Source organism: Eleutherodactylus coqui, chromosome 13 (genome assembly GCF_035609145.1).
Source record: "Eleutherodactylus coqui strain aEleCoq1 chromosome 13, aEleCoq1.hap1, whole genome shotgun sequence".
Lineage (NCBI taxonomy): Eukaryota > Metazoa > Chordata > Amphibia > Anura > Eleutherodactylidae > Eleutherodactylus > Eleutherodactylus coqui.
Genome location: NC_089849.1, coordinates 13,584,374 through 13,608,197, shown reverse-complemented (window position 1 = coordinate 13,608,197; position 23,824 = coordinate 13,584,374). Strand labels below are relative to the sequence as shown.

General features: G+C 49.0%; 1 protein-coding gene across 1 annotated transcript; it reads left to right on the top strand.

Annotated features, from left to right (window-relative positions):
• The first annotated feature begins 13,422 nt into the window (after nucleotides 1-13,422).
• On the top strand, nucleotides 13,423-18,568 carry LOC136587745 (uncharacterized). The gene is made up of 2 exons (XM_066586502.1): nucleotides 13,423-15,448; nucleotides 16,786-18,568. The coding sequence occupies exons 1-2, from the start codon at nucleotides 14,392-14,394 to the stop codon at nucleotides 18,372-18,374; spliced, it is 2,646 nt and encodes an 881-aa protein (XP_066442599.1). The 5' UTR covers nucleotides 13,423-14,391; the 3' UTR covers nucleotides 18,375-18,568.
• The last annotated feature ends 5,256 nt before the right edge of the window (nucleotides 18,569-23,824 follow it).

Below are 23,824 nucleotides of genomic sequence, written 5' to 3'. Positions count from 1 at the left end.
GTTCTTCCGACAGATCTCCAACCTCAGAAGCCTGAACAGAAAGCGTATGTATCAGAGCCTGAGGAGGAAACTCGAGCGTTTGGTCTCGACTGGAGGTAGCCGCGAGGAGATCTCCAGAGTGAAATCCTTGCTCAAGAGATGTCAGTATGATAGGCACGCATCTTTGGTTCTTGAGAGGGACTTTGGGAAGTACCGCTCGCCTGACCCCTACAAGAACTGTAAGATGTCAGTGAGTTGTAAATTGGTTACGGGTCTGCTAGACAGTACGGGCTCCCTGAAAAGGTCCAGATCAGGGATCCTGGAGGTCGTCAGATCCTTCTACTCACATCTCTTGGGTGGGAAAGAACTTAATCGGGACGGAATCTCGACTTTCCTGGCAGAAACCGTTCCCGAACCAGGAGTAGACCCCTCTCTTGGCGTTTTGACAGAAGCAATTACGGAAGATGAAGTCGGACTGGCGATTGATGGGCTCCGGTCCAAAAAGTCGCCAGGCCCAGACGGCTTAACATCTGAGTTTTATAAAGCCTTTAAGGAAATTTTAGTTCCCCTCTTGACCGAGGTTTTTAATGAATGTCTATCCTTGGGCGTTCTGCCGGAGTCGATGAGGAAGTCGGCCCTAATTATTCTGTCAAAGGGTAAAGATCCGCTCCGTATTGAGAATTGGCGTCCCATAGCGCTCCTCAATACGGACAGAAAGATTCTGGCAAAAGTGCTGTTCAGTAGGTTGGTGAAATTTGCACCCCAGCTCCTTTCTGGGGCTCAGCACTGCTCTGTTCCCGGTCGAAGCACGTTTAGCGCCGTGCTGAGTGTCCGGGAGGCTGTGGAACGGGGGAGGGCGGGTCTCTGGAAGGGGTTTTTACTTTCCCTGGATCAGGCCAAAGCTTTTGATCGAGTAAACCACGAGTACCTTTGGTCTGTCCTTTTGAGATACGGTCTGCCGGTGGGGTTCGTAAAATGGTTAAAAGCATTGTATTCAGGGGCTGAGAGTTTCCCGCTCGTGAACGGTTGGGTTGGCCGTCCTTTTGTAGTCGGGTCTGGAGTTCGTCAGGGATGCCCTCTGAGCCCCTTGCTTTACGCGTTCGCTGTCGATCCCTTCCTCAGAAGGGTAGATGGGGGACCGTTGGCGGGGGTGAGGATGGACCCGGGGGTCCCGGACCTGGCCTTGAGGACAGTGGCGTACGCCGATGACGTTACTATCTTTGTCTCCTCTCAGGAGGAGGCGGGGTGGGTGATGTCGGAAGTTGTCCGCTACTCGGAGGTCTCCGGGTCAAAGATCAATCGGGAAAAGTGTGAGAGTCTCTGGCTGGGAGGGGGAGATCCTGCTTTTGATCTTCCGGACGCTCTCCCAGAACCCCAAGATTCCGCTAAAATTTTAGGCATCGATTTCGACCAAGGGAATTATCCCGAGAAAAACTGGGAAGGCAGATTGAGGAATGCCGCTCAAAAGGTGGATCAATGGAAAGGGTGGTCTTTGACCCTGAGAGAAAGGGTTTGCTTGATCAAGACTTACCTGCTCCCTTTGTTAATGTACCTGGGAAGTGTTTGCATTTTGCCAGAACCTCTTTGGTCACGGGTCTACAGCCTGTTCTTCCAGCTGTTATGGGGGAATAAGTTGAACCCAGTCAAGAGGGAGGTTACTTACCGTACGAGGAGACTAGGCGGGTTGGGTATGGTCAACCCAGTGGTATTCCTCGTGAATACCTTTTTGAAAGCTAATATCGCAAACCTCTGGAAAGAGAGCGCTCCTCCGTGGGTATCCTCCTGTAAGGGATGGTTTCGGCCGTTCTTCCAGGATTGGGAGACAGGAGGGCGTGTGAAGGACTTTCGTACACCGCACGGACATCTTCCGGCTTACGTTGCACCGGTTCTGAAGGTTTTACGCCAATGGGGGCTGACCGTGGGGGAAGTCAGGACGCTGGCCAGGCGTGTGCTGGACCAGAGGGTCTTGGCAACCCACTTTCAGAATCCATTGGCCCTCAGAGACTGCCCAGGTGGGGATTTGAGGGTGGGTTTGTCTCTTTTAAATTCGGTAAGAATCCCCTCAAAGTATTGGGACTTGACCTGGCGCTGCTTCCATGGTAAGCTATATGTGGGGGACAACTTGAAGCACAAGAACACCGAGGACAGAGGTTGTCCCCGGGAGGCATGTGGCAACACTCTGGAGAGCATGGACCACTTCCTGCTTCATTGTCCCTTCAATATAGAGGTATACAAGAGGGTAGGGGCTTCCATCGGTTGGCCTCGGCTGGCTGACCTTACCTACGCTGAGTGGTGTTATGGAGCATTCAGAGATCTGGGTGGCAGGGACCGCTGCACTTTATTTTTAGTAAGTCTAGTGGTTAGGTATCACACGTGGAGCGCACGGTGTGTAGTATCGACGCAGCATAAAATCCTCCTCGAGGACGAGGTAAGTAGGAATATTCTTGGTGACCTGGTGAAGGTGCGTTCTCTGGAGTTTGAAAGGTTGGGTAGGCCTCGAGCAGCCTTCCTTTGGAGGGGTTTTTGCTTTGGGGTTCCCTAGCCTGGAGAACTGTTTCCCGGTGGGGGGCTGGATTCTTTCACCCTAGCTTTTTGTTTTGTTTTAAGTTAAAAGTTGACTAAAAGGCTTACGGGACCCGAACCAGGGCTGGAGGTAATGGTTATATTTTTGTTATTTATATATTTTTCTGTATATTTAGGCTGTGGATTATTATGCATTATATGGGTTTGTGGGTGGTATTATATGTTTGTTTGTTTGTTTTTTTTTTCGTGGGTGGTTTCATGTTTCATGGGTGGTATTATGTGTTTTCGCGGGTGGTATCTTTATGGGTGGTATTATGAGTTTTTGTGGGGGGTTAGTATTACGTTCTGTGTATTTACAAAAAAAAAAAAAAAAAAAAAAAAAAAAAAAAAAAAAAAATGTATGTGTATATGTATATATAGGTATGTATGTGTATATGTATGTATATGTTCATAAGCATGATTGGCAGGTATTGGCAGCGGACCAGGGGATGGGTAGAGGGTAATGTGTGTGTAGTTTAGAGGGGAGGGGGGGAATAAATAATAATAAAAAATAAATAAGTAGATAAAGGATTAAAAAAAAAAAAAAAAAAAAAAAAAAAAAAATAAAAAATTAAAAAATAAATAAAAAAAACAACAAAGAAAAAACAAAAAAAAACAAAAAACATTTATATATATTCTTGTTTTACTAATGTGTGTTTTTTTTTTTTTTTTTTTTTTTTTTTTTTTTTTCTCTATTTATTAGGTTGGAATATGCAGCACCACGGGATTATGGAATAGGTTGTCTAGTTTTTGTTGTGATATGTTTTCTTTGTCAATTTTGTAGTGTAAATGGGATGTGTGAGATTGGGGATGCGGCCAGACCGGTAAATTTCACTCCTGTACAGTTTTTTGTAAAATTTTGTAAATATAAATGTTTGGCTATTATTTCTTGCAAATATTTCTGTTAATTTCTGTTATTTTTGCAAATATTTCAGTTTTGTAAATGTGTGTGTATATATATGCTTCTTGTGATTGTATTTGGCAAATTTTTCTGTTATTTTGCTATTTTTGTTATTACGCCCTGTAATGTTTTTTACTTTTATAATAAAAAGATTATCACTCTGTTATCTGTGCTTTGACATAGGACTGCAGGGACACACCCCTTCACTTCCAGTAGCAGGGTGTGGTTCACTAGTGAGCAGGTGCTAGCAGCTCCAGGCCTCTCTCTCTTTCTCCTCCAGGGCCTGGGACTTTTTGCTCTCTCCTACCCAGGAGGGAGTGAGGTCCTGGGCTATGGCTAGAGGGAGGACCACTACCCCCACTCTCCGGAGCCAGCCGGCGGAGGATGGGGATGCTTCACAACCGGCTACCCAGGAGGGGCTGAGGAGATCTAGCAGGAGACGCAGCGATGTGTCTCCTGCACCCCTCCTGGAGACCACCCGAGGTGGCCGTCGGGCTAGCCAGGGTGAGGGACGGCGGCCCTCCGGGACCTCGGCTGCTGGGACTTCCAGCAAAGGCCCTCCTGGAGCCAGGCCAGGTACTCCTGGGGGAAACCCCAGTCCTACCATCGAGCACTGGGGGACACTGCGGCCTAGGGAGGATGTAACCGTCTTTGCTGCCAGGCTCGCTTCAAGGACCCAGGAGTACCGTGAGGCCGGTGGCACCATCAGAAGGCTTCAGGAGGAGTTAAAGGCAGCCAGGTCCCTGGCCAACAATTCAGGTGGGTCAAGGAGGGCCCAATACAACCAGGCCGTCCAGGAATTGAAAAGCGAGATCCTCACCCTGGTTGAGAGGAGGGCGGACATCTTAAGGGGTGCAGGTCCGTTCGCAGAGAAGTTGGTGAATGGTGACCGGTTTGAAGGGTCTCAGCCGGCTCTGGCTGGGGTCTGTGAGGATATGAAGGGCCTAGTGTCCAAGATGGAGCAGGCCCCTGCTGGAGAACTGCAGACAGCGGACAGTCAGCAGTCCCTGTGCAGTGACCTTCCAGCTGGGCAAGCTACTATTATTTCAAGCTCAGACTCCTCTGGGGAAGAGGGCGAGGACAGCGGCCCGGGGGGGCAACTAATGGCGTACATAAGTCACCTGGAATCCCCTGGAGGCCTGGAGGGTCTCTATTTTGGCAATGACCTTCCTGAGCGAGACCCCCAGGCTAAAAAGAAGAAAAGTGGCAAAAAGATCACCCAGGTGGAGTACAGGTACGTCAGCCTCCCTGGGCAAGCCTCTGAACCAGGGGAGGGGGGTAGCTGCATGGGTAGCCCCCGGGTCCGACCCAGCCTGGACTCTGCTAATGTGGGTTCAGTGCAAAGGAAGGGGGAGAGTACTAGACATCCTGATCCAAACACCCCCCCGGTTCGTAATAAAAGGAGGGGTGATGGGCAGAAGCTGGTGTCTGACAGTGAGATTCCTAAGAATGGGGGTCATCCGGCGTCGGATGATCCAGGTAAAATGTCAAAAAAGGCTGCGAAGGTGGGGGGTCATCCGGTGTCGGATGATCCAGGTACAATGACAAAAAAGGTTGCAGAGGCGGGGGGTGCACCGGCATCAGGTGGCCCCCAGAAAGGCCCAGCGGTGGGCCTAAGTAAGGGGGGTCTCCCGGCGTCGGGTGATCCCAAGAGTTCAGGGAAGGTGGAGGAACTGGTGGGGGATCATCTGGCGTCGGCTGGCCCCCCCGAAGGGCCCTGCGGTGGGCCTGGATAAAGGGGGTTGCCCGGCGTTGGGTGGCCACCAGAAAGGCCCTGCGGCGGGCCTAAGTAAGGGGGGTCTCCCGGCGTCGGGTGATCCCAAGAGTTCAGGGAAGGTGGAGGAAAAGATGGGGGGTCATCCGGCGTCGGCTGGCCCCCAGAAAGGCCCTACGGTGGGCCTAAGTAAGGGGGGTCACCCACCAGCAGGTGATCCCAAAGGTTCACGGAAGGTGGGGGGTCATCCGGCGTCGGGTGGCCCCCAGAAAGGCCCTGCGGTGGGCCTGGATAAAGGGGATTGCCCGGCGTCGGGTGATCCCAAACATCCTGGGAGTTTGGGGGGCCATCCGGCGTCGGGTGGCCCCAATAAGGGCCCTGCGGTGGACCCTAAAAAAAGTGGAGACCCAAAACGCCGGAATTCCTTTGCCGGGGTTACGCGAAATATGGCAGGAGGCGGAGCCAAAGGTCGTGAATGCGTGGCTGGAAGTCCCTTTCCCCCCAGTGCTAAGGGGGGTGGGTCTGGAGGCTCGGAGGGGACTATATTTAAGAAACTCACCCTGGGTTGCTCCCCTGCAGGCAAGGGGGGAGCGGCTGGGAAACCTCCGAGCCGCCAGGTGCCCCTTACTCTTACGGCCAAGAGAGAAGCCATTACCGGTCTGGTCGCAAAGAATAGGGAGAATGATGAGCGTGAGAGTATGGAAGGCATGGAGGTGTGTGAAAGGGATGAAGGGAGCAACATCATGGTGAGAGGTGTGCGTGAGGGAGAGTCCAGGGGTGTGGGGAATCTAAATAATACAAGATTAAATGTTGGGGTGTCTGCTGGTGGAGGAATATCGGAGGGAGGTACAGGTAAACTTACAAAAGTCACAAGTGAGGGTGGAGTGTCTGGTGGTTTGGGGAGGAGTGGGGGCCCTGGTCCAGCTGCCGCCCCGGCGGTGACTGCTCCTAGAAGCTACGCTAGTGTTGCCGCCGGGGTAAGTAGGGGACCTTCACCTCCCGGCTTCAGGGACCCCAGGTCACACGAGCTATTCCTATCCGCCTTAAAGAGGGGAGAGAGGTCGGTCACTATAGAGGGTGAAAAGCGCGACCTATCCTTTTGGATAGATAGGTTTGGCACAGGGGCCTTCCGAGAGCAAAGGCAGGGAGAAGAGGCATGGTCGCTTCCTACAGCCGGGCAGGGGGGGTCCAGAAGGAATGTGGTTCGTCTCCGATGGGGAGGCAGTGAAGCCTGCCCTAACCGTGCTAGGGTGGTGGAGCTTCTCCTCGGGATGGAATTCAGGGTGAGTGACATCTTTGCCCTGATCCACCCCTTTGGGACCTCCCTGTTTGATGTTAGCTTCGTGAGACCAGAGGGGCTCGAGCTCTTCTGGTCAAAATACGAGCTGGCTCAGACGGAGCCCGAGTGGCGGGATTTTGCAGTTCAAGCAATTACCCGCCAGAATGACACTAAGAGAGTGACCGTTCTGACTAGTAACGAGTCTCTCTCTTATGTTGACATCATGACCTGGATGGGCAGGTATGGGGAGATTCTCCATCCTCCCCAGAAAAACAGGAACGCACACGGTATCTGGTCAGGGGCCTGGACTTTCATGGTAAAGTTGAAACGTGCAGGTAATTCCGTTACCCACATCCCTTCTTCTGCGTTCCTGGGAAGGGACAGGATTCTGGTTTTCTACCAGGGGCAGCCGAAGGTCTGCCACAGGTGCGGGGACCCCACACATTTCAGCGCACAGTGTAAGGTGCTGGTGTGTGCGCTGTGTGGGGGCAGAGACCACCCATCCTCCTCCTGTGGCAGCATTCGGTGTAACCTGTGTGGTGCTTTAGGGCACCCATTCAGTCGTTGTCCCTTATCCTGTGCCAACATCGGCCGAGCCCAGTCAGAGGGCCTGCGGGGCCGTCGCTCCGGGGGCGAAGCTGGTGGCAGCAGGGAGGAGGAAGAGCTACGGGGTCTCGGCGGGGTGCCTGGCCAGCCAGGGCAGGAGGGGAGTCGAGCTGCTGAGGCCCCAAGGGATAGCGATGTGGATGAGGAAACCAGAAGGATGGAGAGAGAGGAGGTGGCTGCCAGTTCTGCCGGATCCTCCCGTGAAGAAAGTACGGACGAGGAAAGCGAGAAATGGCAAAAGCAGAAAAAAAAGGGTAAGGGAAGAACAAGAAAGAAAAACAGGGGTTCTTCCTCTCTAGAGTGGGATGACTCGGTCCCACTCACTCTGGTGCAGATACCAAAGGAAGGCCCCATCAGTTCCCTTACGGTCGACCTCTCTAACCGGTACCAAGCTCTCAATAACACCTCCTCTTCCCTGCCAGGGGGAGAGGCTGGGGGTGAGGTACCGGAGGTGGTGGCGGAGATGATTGAGGAAGGAACCCCGGGGGACACTGGGTCTCTTTCTGTGGGGGACCCGGTTTTTTCCGGGAAGGGGGCCACCCTGAAGCCGGAAGGTGAAGGTAAGGATGAGTGTGGTGATATGGATGTTTCAATTTCATTAAAAAGAAATAAAGGAGAGACCTCTTCTTCCGACAGGGAGGAGGGGGAGAGTAAGAGGAAAGCCATCCAGCTCGATCACCAATGATGGCGGCACTCACCCTGTTGACGCTGGCATCCATTAATGTTGCCAGCATTAAGTCAGATGCGGCTAGGTTTGCGGCCTTTGATTTTCTCAGCTGAGTTGAAGCTGACATTTTATTTTTGCAAGAGACCAGGCTGACAGATTTGTCGGTCATGAACAAAGCCAAGCGTGAGTGGAGGTGCGGAGCCTCCTATTGGTCTCTTGCGGCCGAGCCGTATAGCGGGGTGGCGGTCCTTTTTAAGACCGCACAGGTAGAATGCAGACGGGTTATCGAGCTGGAAATGGGGAGGTGCCTGATCTTGGATATTCTCATGGGAGGTCAAGAGTTGCGTCTTATTAACATCTATGGACCCCAGTCAAAGGAGGGGCGCAAAGACCTCTTTATGAGAATTAAGCCTTTCCTTTTTACAAGCCGGCAAGTGGTCTTTGGAGGAGACTTTAATAATGTCACGAGGCTCTGTGATAGAGGAGGTTCCAATAACCAGCCAGGCTATGATAGCGTCGCGTTAAATAGAGTAGTTAGTGAGGCACGCCTTGTGGATGTCCACGTTCGGCACACCCCAGGGCGCACGGGATTCACTTGGTTTAGAGGTAGTTATTGCAGGTCTAGGATAGATAGGTTTTATTTAAAGGAGGAAGCCGTCTCCTCACCGTTATCGGTGGTGGAGGTGGAGTTCTCCGACCACTGTATGATTCTTTTTTCTCTGAATGTCACAGAGACCCCTCGGATGGGCAAAGGTTTATGGAAGTTGAATTCGTCACTCCTGGAAGAAGCGGAAATAAGACGGTCCTTTGAGGATTTTCTTCAGAGCCAGGAACCACTACTGGGCCTATGCAGCAGTAAGTCAGAGTGGTGGGAGATGTTCAAACATCGGGTAAGAAGGTTCTTCCGACAGATCTCCAACCTCAGAAGCCTGAACAGAAAGCGTATGTATCAGAGCCTGAGGAGGAAACTCGAGCATTTGGTCTCGACTGGAGGTAGCCGCGAGGAGATCTCCAGAGTGAAATCCTTGCTCAAGAGATGTCAGTATGATAGGCACGCATCTTTGGTTCTTGAGAGGGACTTTGGGAAGTACCGCTCGCCTGACCCCTACAAGAACTGTAAGATGTCAGTGAGTTGTAAATTGGTTACGGGTCTGCTAGACAGTACAGGCTCACTGAAAAGGTCCAGATCAGGGATCCTGGAGGTCATCAGATCCTTCTACTCACATCTCTTGGGCGGGAAAGAACTTAATCGGGACGAAATCTCGACTTTCCTGGCAGAAACCGTTCCCGAACCAGGAGTAGACCCCTCTCTTGGCGTTTTGACAGAAGCAATTACGGAAGATGAAGTCGGACTGGCGATTGATGGGCTCCGGTCCAAAAAGTCGCCAGGCCCAGACGGCTTAACATCTGAGTTTTATAAATCCTTTAAGGAAGTTTTAGTTCCCCTCTTGACCGAGGTTTTTAATGAATGTCTATCCTTGGGCGTTCTGCCAGAGTCAATGAGGAAGTCGGCCCTAATAATTCTGTCAAAGGGTAAAGATCCGCTCCGTATTGAGAATTGGCGTCCCATAGCGCTCCTCAATACGGACAGAAAGATTTTGGCAAAAGTGCTGTTCAGTAGGTTGGTGAAATTTGCACCCCAGCTCCTTTCTGGGGCTCAGCACTGCTCTGTTCCCGGTCGAAGCACGTTTAGCGCCGTGCTGAGTGTCCGGGAGGCTGTGGAACGGGGCAGGGCGGGTCTCTGGAAGGGGTTTTTACTTTCCCTGGATCAGGCTAAAGCTTTTGATCGAGTAAACCACGAGTACCTTTGGTCTGTCCTTTTGAGATACGGTCTGCCGGTGGGGTTCGTAAAATGGTTAAAAACATTGTATTCAGGGGCTGAGAGTTTCCCGCTCGTGAACGGTTGGGTTGGCCGTCCTTTTGTAGTCGGGTCTGGAGTTCGTCAGGGATGCCCTCTGAGCCCCTTGCTTTACGCGTTCGCTGTCGATCCCTTCCTCAGAAGGGTAGATGGGGGACCGTTGACGGGGGTGAGGATGGACCCGGGGGTCCCGGACCTGGCCTTGAGGACAGTGGCGTACGCTGATGACGTTACTATCTTTGTCTCCTCTCAGGAGGAGGCGGGGTGGGTGATGTCGGAAGTTGTCCGCTACTCGGAGGTCTCCGGGTCAAAGATCAATCGGGAAAAGTGTGAGTGTCTCTGGCTGGGAGGGGGAGATCCTGCTTTTGATCTTCCGGACGCTCTCCCAGAACCCCAAGATTCAGCTAAAATTTTAGGCATCGATTTCGACCAAGGGAATTATCCTGAGAAAAACTGGGAAGGCAGATTGAGGAATGCCGCTCAAAAGGTGGATCAATGGAAAGGGTGGTCTTTGACCCTGAGAGAAAGGGTTTGCTTGATCAAGACTTACCTGCTCCCTTTGTTAATGTACCTGGGAAGTGTTTGCATTTTGCCAGAACCTCTTTGGTCACGGGTCTACAGCCTGTTCTTCCAGCTGTTATGGGGGAATAGGCTGAACCCAGTCAAGAGGGAGGTTACTTACCGTACGAGGAGACTAGGCGGGTTGGGTATGGTCAACCCAGTGGTATTCCTCGTGAATACATTTTTGAAAGCTAATATCGCAAACCTCTGGAAAGAGAGGGCTCCTCCGTGGGTATCCTCCTGTAAGGGATGGTTTCGGCCGTTCTTCCAGGAGTGGGAGACAGGAGGGCGTGTGAAGGACTTTCGTACACCGCACGGACATCTTCCGGCTTACGTTGCACCGGTTCTGAAGGTTTTACGCCAATGGGGGCTGACCGTGGGGGAAGTCAGGACGCTGGCCAGGCGTGTGCTGGACCAGAGGGTCTTGGCAACCCACTTTCAGAATCCATTGGCCCTCAGAGACTGCCCAGGTGGGGATTTGAGGGTGGGTTTGTCTCTTTTAAATTCGGTAAGAATCCCCTCAAAGTATTGGGACTTGACCTGGCGCAGCTTCCATGGTAAGCTATATGTGGGGGACAACTTGAAGCACAAGAACACCGAGGACAGAGGTTGTCCCCGGGAGGCATGTGGCAACACTCTGGAGAGCATGGACCACTTCCTGCTTCATTGTCCCTTCAATATAGAGGTATACAAGAGGGTAGGGGCTTCCATCGGTTGGCCTCGGCTGGCTGACCTTACCTACGCTGAGTGGTGTTATGGAGCATTCAGAGATCTGGGTGGCAGGGACCGCTGCACTTTATTTTTAGTAAGTCTAGTGGTTAGGTATCACACGTGGAGCGCACGGTGTGTAGTATCGACGCAGCATAAAATCCTCCTCGAGGACGAGGTAAGTAGGAATATTCTCAGTGACCTGGTGAAGGTGCGTTCTCTGGAGTTTGAAAGGTTGGGTAGGCCTCGAGCAGCCTTCCTTTGGAGGGGTTTTTGCTTTGGGGTTCCCTAGCCTGGAGAACTGTTTCCCGGTGGGGGGCTGGATTCTTTCACCCTAGCTTTTTGTTTTGTTTTAAGTTAAAAGTTGACTAAAAGGCTTACGGGACCCGAACCGGGGCTGGAGGTAATGGTTATATTTTTTGTTATTTATATGTTTTGCTGTATATTTAGGCTGTGGATTATTATACATTATATGGGTTTGTGGGTGGTATTATGTTTGTTTGTTTGTTTGTTTTTTTCGTGGGTGGTTTCATGTTTCATGGGTGGTATTATGTGTTTTCGCGGGTGGTATCTTTATGGGTGGTATTATGAGTTTTTGTGGGGGGTTAGTATTACGTTCTGTGTATTTACAAAAAAAAAATATATATATATATGTGTATATATAGGTATGTATGTATATGTTCATAAGCATGATTGGCAGGTATTGGCAGCGGACCAGGGGATGGGTAGAGGGTAATGTGTGTGTAGTTTAGAGGGGAGGGGGGGAATAAATAATAATAAAAAAAAAAAAAATAATAAAAAAAAAAATAAATAAATAAAAAAAAATAAATAAAAAATAAAAAAACAAAAAAAACAAAAAAAAAAAACAAAACAAAAAAACAAAACAAAACAAAAAACATTTATATATATTCTTGTTTCACTAATGTGTGTGTTTTTTTTTTTTTTTTCTCTATTTAGTAGGTTGGAATATGCAGCACCACGGGATTATGGAATAGGTTGTCTAGTTTTTGTTGTGATATGTTTTCTTATGTCAATTTTGTAGTGTAAATGGGACGTGTGAGATTGGGGATGCGGCCAGACCGGTAAATTTCACTCCTGTACAGTTTTTTGTAAAATTTTGTAAATATAAATGTTTGGCTATTATTTCTTGCAAATATTTCTGTTAATTTCTGTTATTTTTGCAAATATTTCTGTTTTGTAAATGTGTGTGTGTGTGTGTGTGTGTGTGTATTTATGTGTATGTGTGTGTATATATGTATATGCTTCTTGTGATTGTATTTGGCAAATTTTTCTGTTAGTTTGCTATTTTTGTTATTACGCCCTGTAATGTTTTTTACTTTTATAATAAAAAGATTATCACTCTGTTAGGACTGCAGTGTTTATTTGCAAACGTTTCTTTACTGTATTGTACTCATCTGTACAGTACTTACATTTTGCCGTACAATGGGGATTCAGGAGGCAGGCAGCGTTCAGCCGGCACTTTGGGGATTCAGCTACTGTACTGTGGCACGAGGCAGGCAGACACAGCAACGTTCAGCCAGCACTGTGCACTGTGGAGAGGGGAGTAGGCGCGCGCTGATGCAGGAGAAGCAGGAAGTGACCGGCATCAGCTGTGCGCCGGCTCACTGAGCGGCACCCGGGGTCATGGAACGGTTGGCGCCCTTATCTGAGGAATGCAACTTTATTTGAGGGACCGCCGCTGCCCTGACACATCGACTTAAGTTGAAAACAGTGTTACTTAAAGGGGTTGTCCCGCGAAAGCAAGTGGGGTTCAGCACTTCTGTATGGCCATATTAATGCACTTTGTAATATACATCGTGCATTAATTATGAGCCATACAGAAGTTATTCACTTACCTGCTCCGTTGCTAGCGTCCCCGTCGCCATGGTGCCGTCTAATTTCAGCGTCTAATCGCCCGATTAGACGCGCTTGCGCTGTGCGGTCTTCTGCCTGGTGAATGGGGCCGCTCGTGCCGGAGAGCTGGTCACCGCGTCGTCATCGTAGCTCCGCCCCGTCACGTGTGCCGATTCCAGCCAATCAGGAGGCTGGAATCGGCAATGGAACGCAAGGAAGGAGAAGAAAATCCATGGTGCACCATGGGAGAAGACCTGCGGTCCACCGTGGGAGAAGACCAGCGGCGCCATCTTCACAAGAAGAAAAGAAGAAGCTGCAGAACGCTGATGCAGGTAAGCGCAATGTGCTTTTTAAAAACTAACCCATGCTTTCTTTTTAACAGGGCAGAATGCGGGGGTAAGTGAAAAAAAAAAAATTTCACTTTCGCCGCGGGACAACCCCTTTAAGAGCAATGCTACTCAAGGGTTTACTGCATTTAGAAGCTTTTAAAAAATTGTGGAAAAAAAGTAGCTGTGCCCTTGTTTTTTGCTTCTAGAATATACATGGTGCGGTAAATAAAGACACGCTAACTTTCATTCTGCGGTCAGCATGATTATGGCCATACCAAATTGCTATAGTTTTTCTTTTTCAACTTTTAATGCTGTTTAAGACAAAAAAGTTGCTTTCTGTCGCAATACTGAGAACCAGAAATGTTTTCTTTTTCTGCGCTGTGTAAGAGCTTTTTCCAGAGCGTCATCCCGACGGCCCCATTACATATGGAGGTTGCCCTCTGACCCAGGTAGGGACAGGAAGAGTTTAAAAGCACCTCCCTTTCCACCCATGCTTCAGTGTCTTCCTGTCCCTACGGTGGGACAGAGGAGCAGCTCCAGAGCTGCAGGAGATAGGAAGCTGCGGAGGCAAGAAGACTTACCGCAAAGAAATACTTACCGCACGCTGTGCGGCCCCCCTGGAGGGGTAGAGGTCGGGGCCGCACACTCAAGAGTCCCTGCATCCCCGACCTGCGCTGCCGACGGAGCCGTCAGTCGCCCAGTAGCGCTGGTCTCCCTCGCGCGGATCGCATGTTCGGGCCGCCGCTGCTGTGATGGGATAGTTCCTCCTGGCAGGGGAACGGCAGCGGCGGCCTCCCTGGACCTCGGGCGCATAGCGGTGACGTCATCCGGCGTGGTGACGTCACGCGCACAACGTAGGGGGCGTGGCTACCGGCAAAAACCCGGAAATGGCGCCAAATTTGAAAATCCTCCCCATAAAAGCAGGCTAAACTCCATGGAGGTTCCTGCTGACTGCCAGACAAGTGTATGTGAGTATGTCTACCCGCGACAGCTCAGCACGTGAGGGAGAGATTGACACCCTACCAACTGTAAGTAGGCTATACGCCAAAACATGCGCAAGTGGTCACTTGTACAGCGGATGCATATATGTTCCCTTTCTTGTCTCCCCTCTCCCCCACTTTCATGGGTAGATGGATAAGGAGGGTCCAAAGAAAATGGACCCGAGGAAAAAATCGAAAAAATGCGTCCTCTGCAACAAAAGGCTCGAGGAGAGCTATAAAAAACCCCTATGCGAGGAGTGAGTGTATTACCGCAAGTAATGCTCCTGAATCCAACGCTTGCACTGCTATAACAGTGAATTGCTCTGCCTTCACAGATGCACGGGGAAAATTCTCGCAGAGGAGAAAGCAGCATTCAAATCCGATATCCGCTGCATGATAAGGGAAGAGCTGCAGGCTTCCATGGCGTCCCTTCCCCAGGCCCAGCCAGGTCCGTCACGGGTCCCTAAAAGACCTAGACAGACCGAGTCGGCGAGTTCGATCTCCGGTGAATCGCTGGAGCTCCTATCCGAAGGGGAATTAGAGGACCCACCGGTTCCCATAGAAGACGAGAAGAAATATTACTTCTCATCAAACGACATTGCGCACCTCATCAAGGCGGTGAGGGAAACAATGCAAATTGAGGAAGATAACCCGCCGAGAACAATCCAGGATGAGATGTTTGGCGGCCTCCGATCTAGAAGAAAGATCATGTTCCCAGTCAACCAGACGCTGCAGCAAGTGATCATAGATGAATGGCAGGAACCGGAAAAAAGGATCACTGTTCCAAAAGAGATCCGAAACCGGCTCGCATTCGCTACCGAGGACGTCCGCCTGTACAGGGAAACCCCCAAGGTGGACATCCAGATCGCAAAAGTGGCCAAGAAGACCCTCTTGCCCTTCGAGGACACCTCCCAGCTATCCGATCCGATGGATAAAAAAATCGACGGATTAATGAAGAAAGCCTGGGAGGCAACATCCCTCACCATCGAGGCTAACATAGCCTCAACCTCAGTGGCTAGATCCATGGCGCTCTGGCTAAACAGGCTAGAAGCCTCCATAAAGGATCGGGCCCCCAGAGAGGAGTTGGCCAGCTGTCTCCCCCTCTTAAAAATGGCTACCGCCTTCCTGGCTGACGCATCAGCGGAGACGGTAAGATACGGGGCAAAAACCGGAGTCCTCAGCAACTCAGCGAGAAGGGCACTATGGCTGAAGACTTGGGCCGCAGACATTACATCCAAAAATAAGCTCTGCGCCATCCCCTTCCAAGGGGAATATATGTTTGGGCCCGTCCTGGACAAAATCCTGGAAAAAGTCGGCGACAAGAGTAAAACCCTGCCTGACAGACAACCTTTCAGGAAACCATCCTTCCCGAAGAGGATGCGCCAGCCTCCTCCCGAAGTTAAAGGGAAAGGGAAGACTGGAAGATGGTCGTACCCCAAGGGAGGTCGGGGTAAGGAAGTCCAACCCTCCCCTGAACAAACAGGGGGTAGATTAGCGGGCTATCTAAGCCAGTGGCAAGGGGTAACGTCTAACCCCTGGGTACTCCGAATAATCGAAGCAGGGTACCAAATTGAATTCCACTCGCTACCCCCTAGGAGATTCCTTATAACCTCCCCGGGGTCCCTACAGGAACAAGGGAACCTCATAAAAGGCGTTCAGGAACTTAAGGACCTAGGGGTCATTACACAAGTCCCCGATTATGAAAGGGGTGAGGGATTCTATTCCCCCCTATTTCTAATAAAAAAACCGAATGGTTCCATTAGGACTATATTTAATCTTAAAGCCCTAAATCAATTTATCTCGTACAAAAAATTCAAGATGGAAACAGTAAGATCCATCGTCCCACTAATAGATCGAGATAGTGTAATGTGCACCATAGATCTTAAAGATGCATATTACCATGTCCCAATAACGGCAGCCCATCACAAGTACCTGAGGTTTGCTCTGCGGGAGGGAGACAAGATCCAACATTACCAATTCACGGCCCTTCCATTCGGAATCTCCACCGCCCCTCGGGTATTCACGAAAATCGTTATAGAGATGGTAGCCTACTTCAGGCGGAATCAGATCCGCATATTTCCGTATCTGGATGACTTTTTGTTGGTGTCAAGGACGGAGAAGACCATGCGTATAGACCTATCCATGGTCTTATCCACCCTAAACAGTTTAGGGTGGATAGTTAACAAGCAGAAGTCCGACTTGAACCCTGGTACACAAAAGGTGTACCTGGGAGTATTACTAGACTCCCACATCCAGGAATCCCGGCTTCCATCATCTAGGAAGGAAGACCTCACCCAAAGAGTAAAATCCTTCTGTCAGGCTACGGCGGTTTCCATTAGAGAAACAATGAAGGTGCTGGGCATCCTGACGGCTTGCATTCAGATAGTCCCATGGGCACAGGCCCATACCCGGCAATTACAAGGATTTATCCTTGCCAACTGGGACAAACGGCAGACATCCCTGGATAAGAAGGTGAGCCTGTCCGTCCGAGTCAAAGAGTCCCTACGCTGGTGGACCTCACAGAGGAACCTAAGCAAAGGTACCTCTTGGTCACAAGAATCTACCGTACCCATCACAACAGATGCCAGCAAAACGGGATGGGGAGCCCAAGTAGCCGACCAAAATCTACAGGGGATTTGGGACCCCCAAGTAGCTAAACGCTCATCCAATTTCAGAGAACTAAGGGCAATCTGGGAAGCCCTTCAGGCGGCAGAACCCCTTATAAAAGGAAGGCATGTCAAAATCCTAACCGATAATATGACAGCTCTGTCATTTGTTCGTCACCAGGGGGGAACGCGACACCCGCACCTGCAACGACTGGCAACAGAGATACTCCGCTGGGCGGAATCCAACGTGCTGTCCCTCTCAGCGATCCACTTAAAAGGGTCCACAAACGTCGCTGCCGACTTCCTGAGCAGACAGAGCATCCATCCAGGAGAATGGGGACTGAATCAGCGAGTCTTCGACCAACTAATCTGCCAGTGGGGAGAACCGCAGATAGACCTGTTCGCCACGAAGAGAAATTCAAAGTGCCAGGACTTTTACTCGCTGAACCCCAGAGACAATCCACGCGGGGTAGACGCCCTGTCCCAAAGCTGGGACATGGACCTAGCCTACGCCTTTCCTCCCTTCCCACTGATCCCCCGCACCCTCAGGAAAATCCAAACCAGCCGGGCGTCAGTCATACTAGTTGCCCCTATGTGGGACAAAAGGCCCTGGTATCCCCTGCTAAAAGCCTTGGCGATCCAGGGTCCATTCCTACTACCAGCCGTAGAAGATCTTCTCCTCCAGGGCCCACTAACATACCCAGGGGTCGAGAAATTGAAGCTAGCAGCATGGATGCTGAAAGCATGATACTGCGTGGGAAGGGACTCTCCCATAATGTAATTACTACCCTAACAAAAAGCCGTAAACCTATCACGATAGCCATCTACGATAGGATATGGAAAAAATTCACAGAGTTCTGTAAAATAGAGCCAGGGAAAATCCCAGGAATTGACATTCCCGTAATCCTGGAATTTTTGCAGGCAGGCCTAGAAAAAGGCCTTAGTCCTAGAACCCTTAAAGTCCATACAGCAGCACTAGGGTCCTATCTAGATTTTCCCTTGGCAGAACACCGCTGGGTGCGTAGGTTTCTCAAAGGGGCAGAACGGCTTCGACCCTTTGTTAGAGAAACCTTTCCTACCTGGGACCTAAATATAGTCTTAACTAGCTTTTGCCAATCCCCCTTCGAACCCCTCTCACAACTCTCCTTGAGGCTGCTCACACTAAAAGTTACCCTTTTAGTTGCCATAACATCGGCTCGGAGAATAGGGGAATTGCAAGCATTACAATGTATTGAACCATACATGGTAATACAAGACGACAGGATTACCTTCAAACTAGACCCAGCCTTCCTTCCGAAGGTAGTGTCAAAATTTCATAGGGAGCAGACGATCACTCTGCCCTCCTTCTGTCAAAATCCCCGTAACGAGAAAGAGAGAGAATTTCATAACCTAGACGTTAGGAGAGCTGTTCTAGCGTACCTAGAGGCCACCCGCTCTTTCCGTAAAAATAATAACCTCTTCATTCAATTTCAGGGGCCGGCAAAAGGAAAGACGGCAACTAAGAGCACCATCGCGAGGTGGATCAAGACCGCCATCCAAGAGGCATATAAAGCCAGGGGTCTCGACCCTCCGGGAAAAATTAGAGCTCACTCCACTCGCTCTCTTTCCTCCTCTTGGGCAGAAAAAGGCCAGGCGTCTGCCGAGCAGATCTGCAAGGCGGCGACCTGGTCGAGTATACATACATTTACCCGACATTACAGGGTTAACGTCCAGTCGGACAAAGACCTGAGTTACGGACGTAAAGTCCTTCAGGCAGTAGTCCCACCCTAGGGCCACGTATAATTTGGTATACTCCATATGTAATGGGGCCGTCGGGATGACGCTCTGGAAGGACACGGATTACTTACCGGTAGTCCCTTTTCCAGGAGTCATCACGACGGCCCATAGTTCCCTCCCCTTTAAGAATAATTTATGTTCTTCAAATGTAAATATGACCGAATAAAGGTAAAATTTGGTTTAGTAAACATTGTCCACCGTAATGATTTATAAGTCACTGAAGCATGGGTGGAAAGGGAGGTGCTTTTAAACTCTTCCTGTCCCTACCTGGGTCAGAGGGCAACCTCCATATGTAATGGGGCCGTCGTGATGACTCCTGGAAAAGGGACTACCGGTAAGTAATCCGTGTCCTTTTTGGAGGGCATCCTGGGGTTTTGATTCCCACCATTTTGAGGTATGTGTGGTTTTTTGATGACTTTTTATCGCATTGTCTGGCTGTGTGGTACAAGGCTGTATAATTGGTCTTTGTATATTGGACACAGTGAGTTTGTGTTATTCAATCACGACAGGGTGCGATTTAATTGTTTGCTAGTATGGTAACATAGTAACATAGGTCTTCTTTTGAGTCTAATATACTTTGTCGATCCAGTTCAGCCTATTTCCCCCTAATGTTGATCCAGAGGAAGGCAAAAAACTGCAATGAAGTAGAAGCCAATTTTTCCCATTTAGGCTTTAGTCAGACGGGCGTTTTTTTGCGCGATTTGCGGATCGCATGACGGATGCGCATCCGCAAATTGCGTGACCGGTGCCCGAAAATCGCCTGAAAATCTGCTCCTAGCCGCGTTTCATTAGAAACGGGCTGGAGCTGTCCAGCGCATTGCATTCAATGGAGCTGGCAATACAGACGACTCCATTGAAAGCAATGCGCTGCGGGCGAGTGTGGGATGAATTGTCAGGAAGGGCTTACATATATAAGCCCTTCCCTGTAATTCATCCAGAAAAGTGTTAAAATAAAATATATATACATACTCACCTGCTCCCGGCAGCCGGAGTTCCGCGCAGCCGGCCTGCAGTGGGTGTGAGTCAGACTCAGCGCTGAGCCAATCAGGGGGCATGTCTGACTCACACCCCCTTCACACCCACTGCAGGCTGGCTGCGCGGAACTCCGGCTGCCGGGAGCAGGTGAGTATGTATATATATTTTATTTTAACACTTTTCTGGATGAATTGCAGGGAAGGGCTTATATATTTAAGCCCTTCCCGACAATTCATCCCGCGCACGCCGGCAGCCCACTGCTTTCAATGGAGGCGGCTGTATTGCGCTCAGTGATTTACAAGATGTCACTTGTGTCCCAAGAAGATTAAAGTATTATTTTCTTCTTATTTCAATACAGGCTTTTCCTGCCTCAGAGATAACGAGAGCCATTGATTTCTTTGTATGCAGACTGATGTCTTTATCTTGCTTCTTGGAAGCTAAGCTCAGCATGAGTCTGAACAGCGGCCGGGCACACTTCCAGGATGCCGCACTATGTTGATGTGATCCTAACCTGAGAGACTTCAGAGAAAAACATGGCTCCTGGAGGGGCTCTTCTAACCCAGTTATTACACTTGTTTATGAGACTTTACTCATATTGATCAAAACAAAACAAGTCTTTAAAACTGAATTCACCATCACATCAAAAGCTGCTTTTTGTCAGCCAACGGTAGGCGTGTGATGAAAACAGCCCTTTTACCTCTATAGAGCCTACGAGAAACTGGCACCAGTTCAGTCTAACCCTACGTCCTCTCTCCTGTGAGCTGTATGAACTACAAGGCTCGTCCTCGTCACAATTGTTGTATCATTTGTATGGACAGTTTATTAAAGACCCCCACCTAGCAGCACATTGGGCTTCTTTAGCATTCAAAACCGCAGCAGTTCATTATGGTGTAGATCCCACTAGAGGATTAAATTATTTTGCAGAAATATCGGCCCCTGTGGACAGGAAGCTTCGTGTAGTTGCTGCTGATTAGATGGCAGTGCTGACATGTTCTGACCAGCTGACAGGAAGGGGTCAGCAATTCATGCTGCTTGTGCCAAATTCTGACCTCTAATCAGCAACAGAGATCTGGATCCATCTGACCAGGGGACGGTTTTTCATCATAAGCATTTAGAGTTAATAGAAATCCACAGAGCTACATACTTAGCCTGCAGTATACAGATGGTGTACAAGTCTTTATGATGAACGTGCCGGATGCAGGATGATTTCTAGTATATAATAACCTAGTCTTATATGATGCATATGTCTTTCATATTCTTCATATAACCCCATACATCAGCCTAGATCCAGCGTTACGGCGCTCTCGTCCGGTGCTGGTCTGACCTGCCGCGCTCCGCTGCCTACATCTGCCACCAACAAGTCATTGCATCTAAAACTAGAACAGTCTCACAAGCTGTGAGCTACAACTGAAGACATTCATGGGAGTCAGATGGAAGCCTCTATAGACCGATGATCATTCCATTTATATTTATGAGAGTCAAGCACTGGAAATATTACTGTAGCAAAACACAAATTGCTAATCTCTGGTGACACATGTCTGTTCTCCGAGAGGGAGGGAGACGGAGCAAACTATGGGATATTCATGAGGAAGGAAGAGACGACATAATCTGCCTACAAAGAGGCCAGTAATCATATTATTACAGGGAGATAGCTGAGTACTGCGCTACACTGTCTCCATCCGTCCCATAGACAATGAATGGAGAGGTAGTCAACATGCCTGACCATTGATGCATAGGGGACTCGTTTATAGACACAGAGGGGCCTATAAATTACTGAAGGGTCACAGTAGGGCCTATAGGTTTAACAAGGGGACCTATAAATTACAATCCCAATTCCAAAAAAGTTGGGACGCTGTTTAAAATGTAAATAAATGTAAAGAAAAAATGCAATAATTTTGAAATCTCCTAAAACTATATTTTATTCCCAATAGAACATCATCAGAGCCATTGGATTGCTCTCACTTCAGGATGCGATCGCACAATATGAATATTTTATTAATTGTATCTTTTTTTTCTGATGCTTTTATTGTATCTTTGTATTGTTCCTTGTTGTTTAGAGGATTGAATGATTTACAATGGATTATTCATTGATTTTACCTCTACCTTTGTTGTAACCCCCCACACCTTACCATAAATGAAAAATAAAGAATATATTGTGAGACACTGAAGGGGTTAACTCTGGACAGTCGCTATATTCCACCTGGGTTCAGGTATTACGCCCGTTAAGAATGAAGGGAGCCTGTGTCTCACTGCGTGGGACACGGGGGAAAAACCAGTGAGGTGATGTGATCTCCAGCATATAGTTGCTGGAGCTGCTTTTTATAAAATGTGTTGGGCCTGTTTTTTTTCTGGAATGGATGGCAGGCTTGGTAATGGGGCTGTCCATTCCACCCTCTCCACTCCAGGTCTTATTATGGGGGATTAGCTCCCCAGGTGTAGAGGCTGGATAATTAACCAAGTCCATAGCTATGCAGACAGAGGGGAGGCTGGGTGCAGCTAGATGCTGGAATCTGCTGGTCTCATGGGACGCTCTATCCCTCGCCCAGGGAAGAAAACTGGACTGTGTTGTTCTTACGTGCGGCTGCAACGAGCCGTATGTATAGACAGGGAAGAACTCTGTATAGTAAGTGCTGGATAAGCAGGATTTTTGTTTATGCCTGATGTGAAGGCCGCCTGCAGATGGCCGGGTGGAATCCCGCTGTGAGAATTCTCGCAGCTGGACCCGACCCGAGCCCCTGCAGGGACCAGTGCGGCGCTCACCTCTCCCGCGGCTCCGGCTCTTTGATGTGCCGGCTGACGGCCAGCCGGCACATGAGCAGAGCAGAGCCGGGGCGCCGGGAGAGACATTTCTGTGCGGGCCTTTGCGAGACCCGCACAGAAATAGAACATGCCGCGGTTTGTTTTCCACGTGTATTTTCACGCAGACAAATCACGGCTGTCTGCATAGGATTGTGTTTTGCAGCGCAATCCTATGCAGGGGTCCAGGGGTGTAAATTCTGCGGGAAATCCCGCCGTAGAATTTCCGCCCGTGTGCAGGGGGCCTAAGGCTGTATTTTGTTTATTGTATGCTTTCTAATAAACACAGGCCAAACCTGTATGGACTGTATCTGCTGTTGTGGTCTCTGACTGCCGCTCACACGGCAACCCCACGCTTTACCTGAGCTGACTCTCCCACAATATATAAAAAAGAACATATTAGAAGGGAAAAGGGAGACATTTTCCTTTTTCATTAAAGAAAAAAAAACTAATTTAGAAGTTGATGGCAGCAACACATCTCAAAAGTTGAGCCAGGGCCGTGTCTACTATTGTATAGCATCCCCTCTTCGTTTTACAACGTCTGGGAAGTCAGGAGACCAATTTCTGGCATTTTGGGAGAGAAATGTTTCCCTGTTCTTGTTTGATGTTGGATTCTGGCTGCTCAACAGTCTGTGCACATAGCTTTCCTCCAGATTCTCTGAATCTTTTGATGATATTATGTACTATAGATTCTGGGACATTCAAACTCTTCACAATTGTACATTGAAGAACATTTTTCTGAAATTGATCCCACAATTTCTAGACACAGTTTTTTTTACAGATTTGTGAACCTCTGACCATCTTTGCTTCTGAGAGACTCTGCCTCTCTAACGTGCTCTTTTTATACAGTCATGTGACTTAGTAGAAAATTTACCCTCCAGCTGATTTTCATTAGTACTTCTTACTTTTCCAGCCTTTTGTGACATGCGTTACTGCAATCAGTTTCTAAATTAGTTAGTTTTTAAAAAATGAAATGGAAGTATGTCTCCCTTTCACCTACTGATATGTGTTCTGTTGTGAATAAAATATGGTTAGATGAGACTTCCAAATCATCGCCTTATTTTTTTCTTTACATTTACTTACATTTTTACAGTGTCCTAATGTTTTTGGAATTGAAGATGTACTAAGGAAGCACAGCGGGGCCTATAAATTACTAAGGAAGCACAGTGGGGCCTATAAATTACAAAAGGGGCCCACTGTGACTCTGTCACCCAAAGGCCCATGCAAACCTGAAGCCAACCCTGCCGAGCACTGTGGTATCTTCAGATGCGTGTGCTAGACCTACCCATAATGTTTGCTGCTAACAGTTGTCTGCCTTTCAATAACAACTGATTTTCATTGTCAATGTGTTGTAATTAGCCACAAGTCAATGAGCAGTTTTTGAATGCAATTATTTATTATCATGTAGCATTTGCAGTCCTAAATCCCGTGGGAAGGTTCAGCAATTCCCATCTGTGGATGAGCTTGTATCTGGAATGCTTTTGCAAACCCACTTGGTATCTAATCCATTCATTAAGCTACCTGGAAGTATTGTAGTATTCTGTAAATTGAGAATAGTGAATGTTGAGTCTTATTAAGAAGGTTTCTACATGATCTCACAGAAAAGAGCTGGATACAGAGGAAACACTGTGGAAAATGTGACATTTCTGGATGACTGACGGATATTCTGCCAT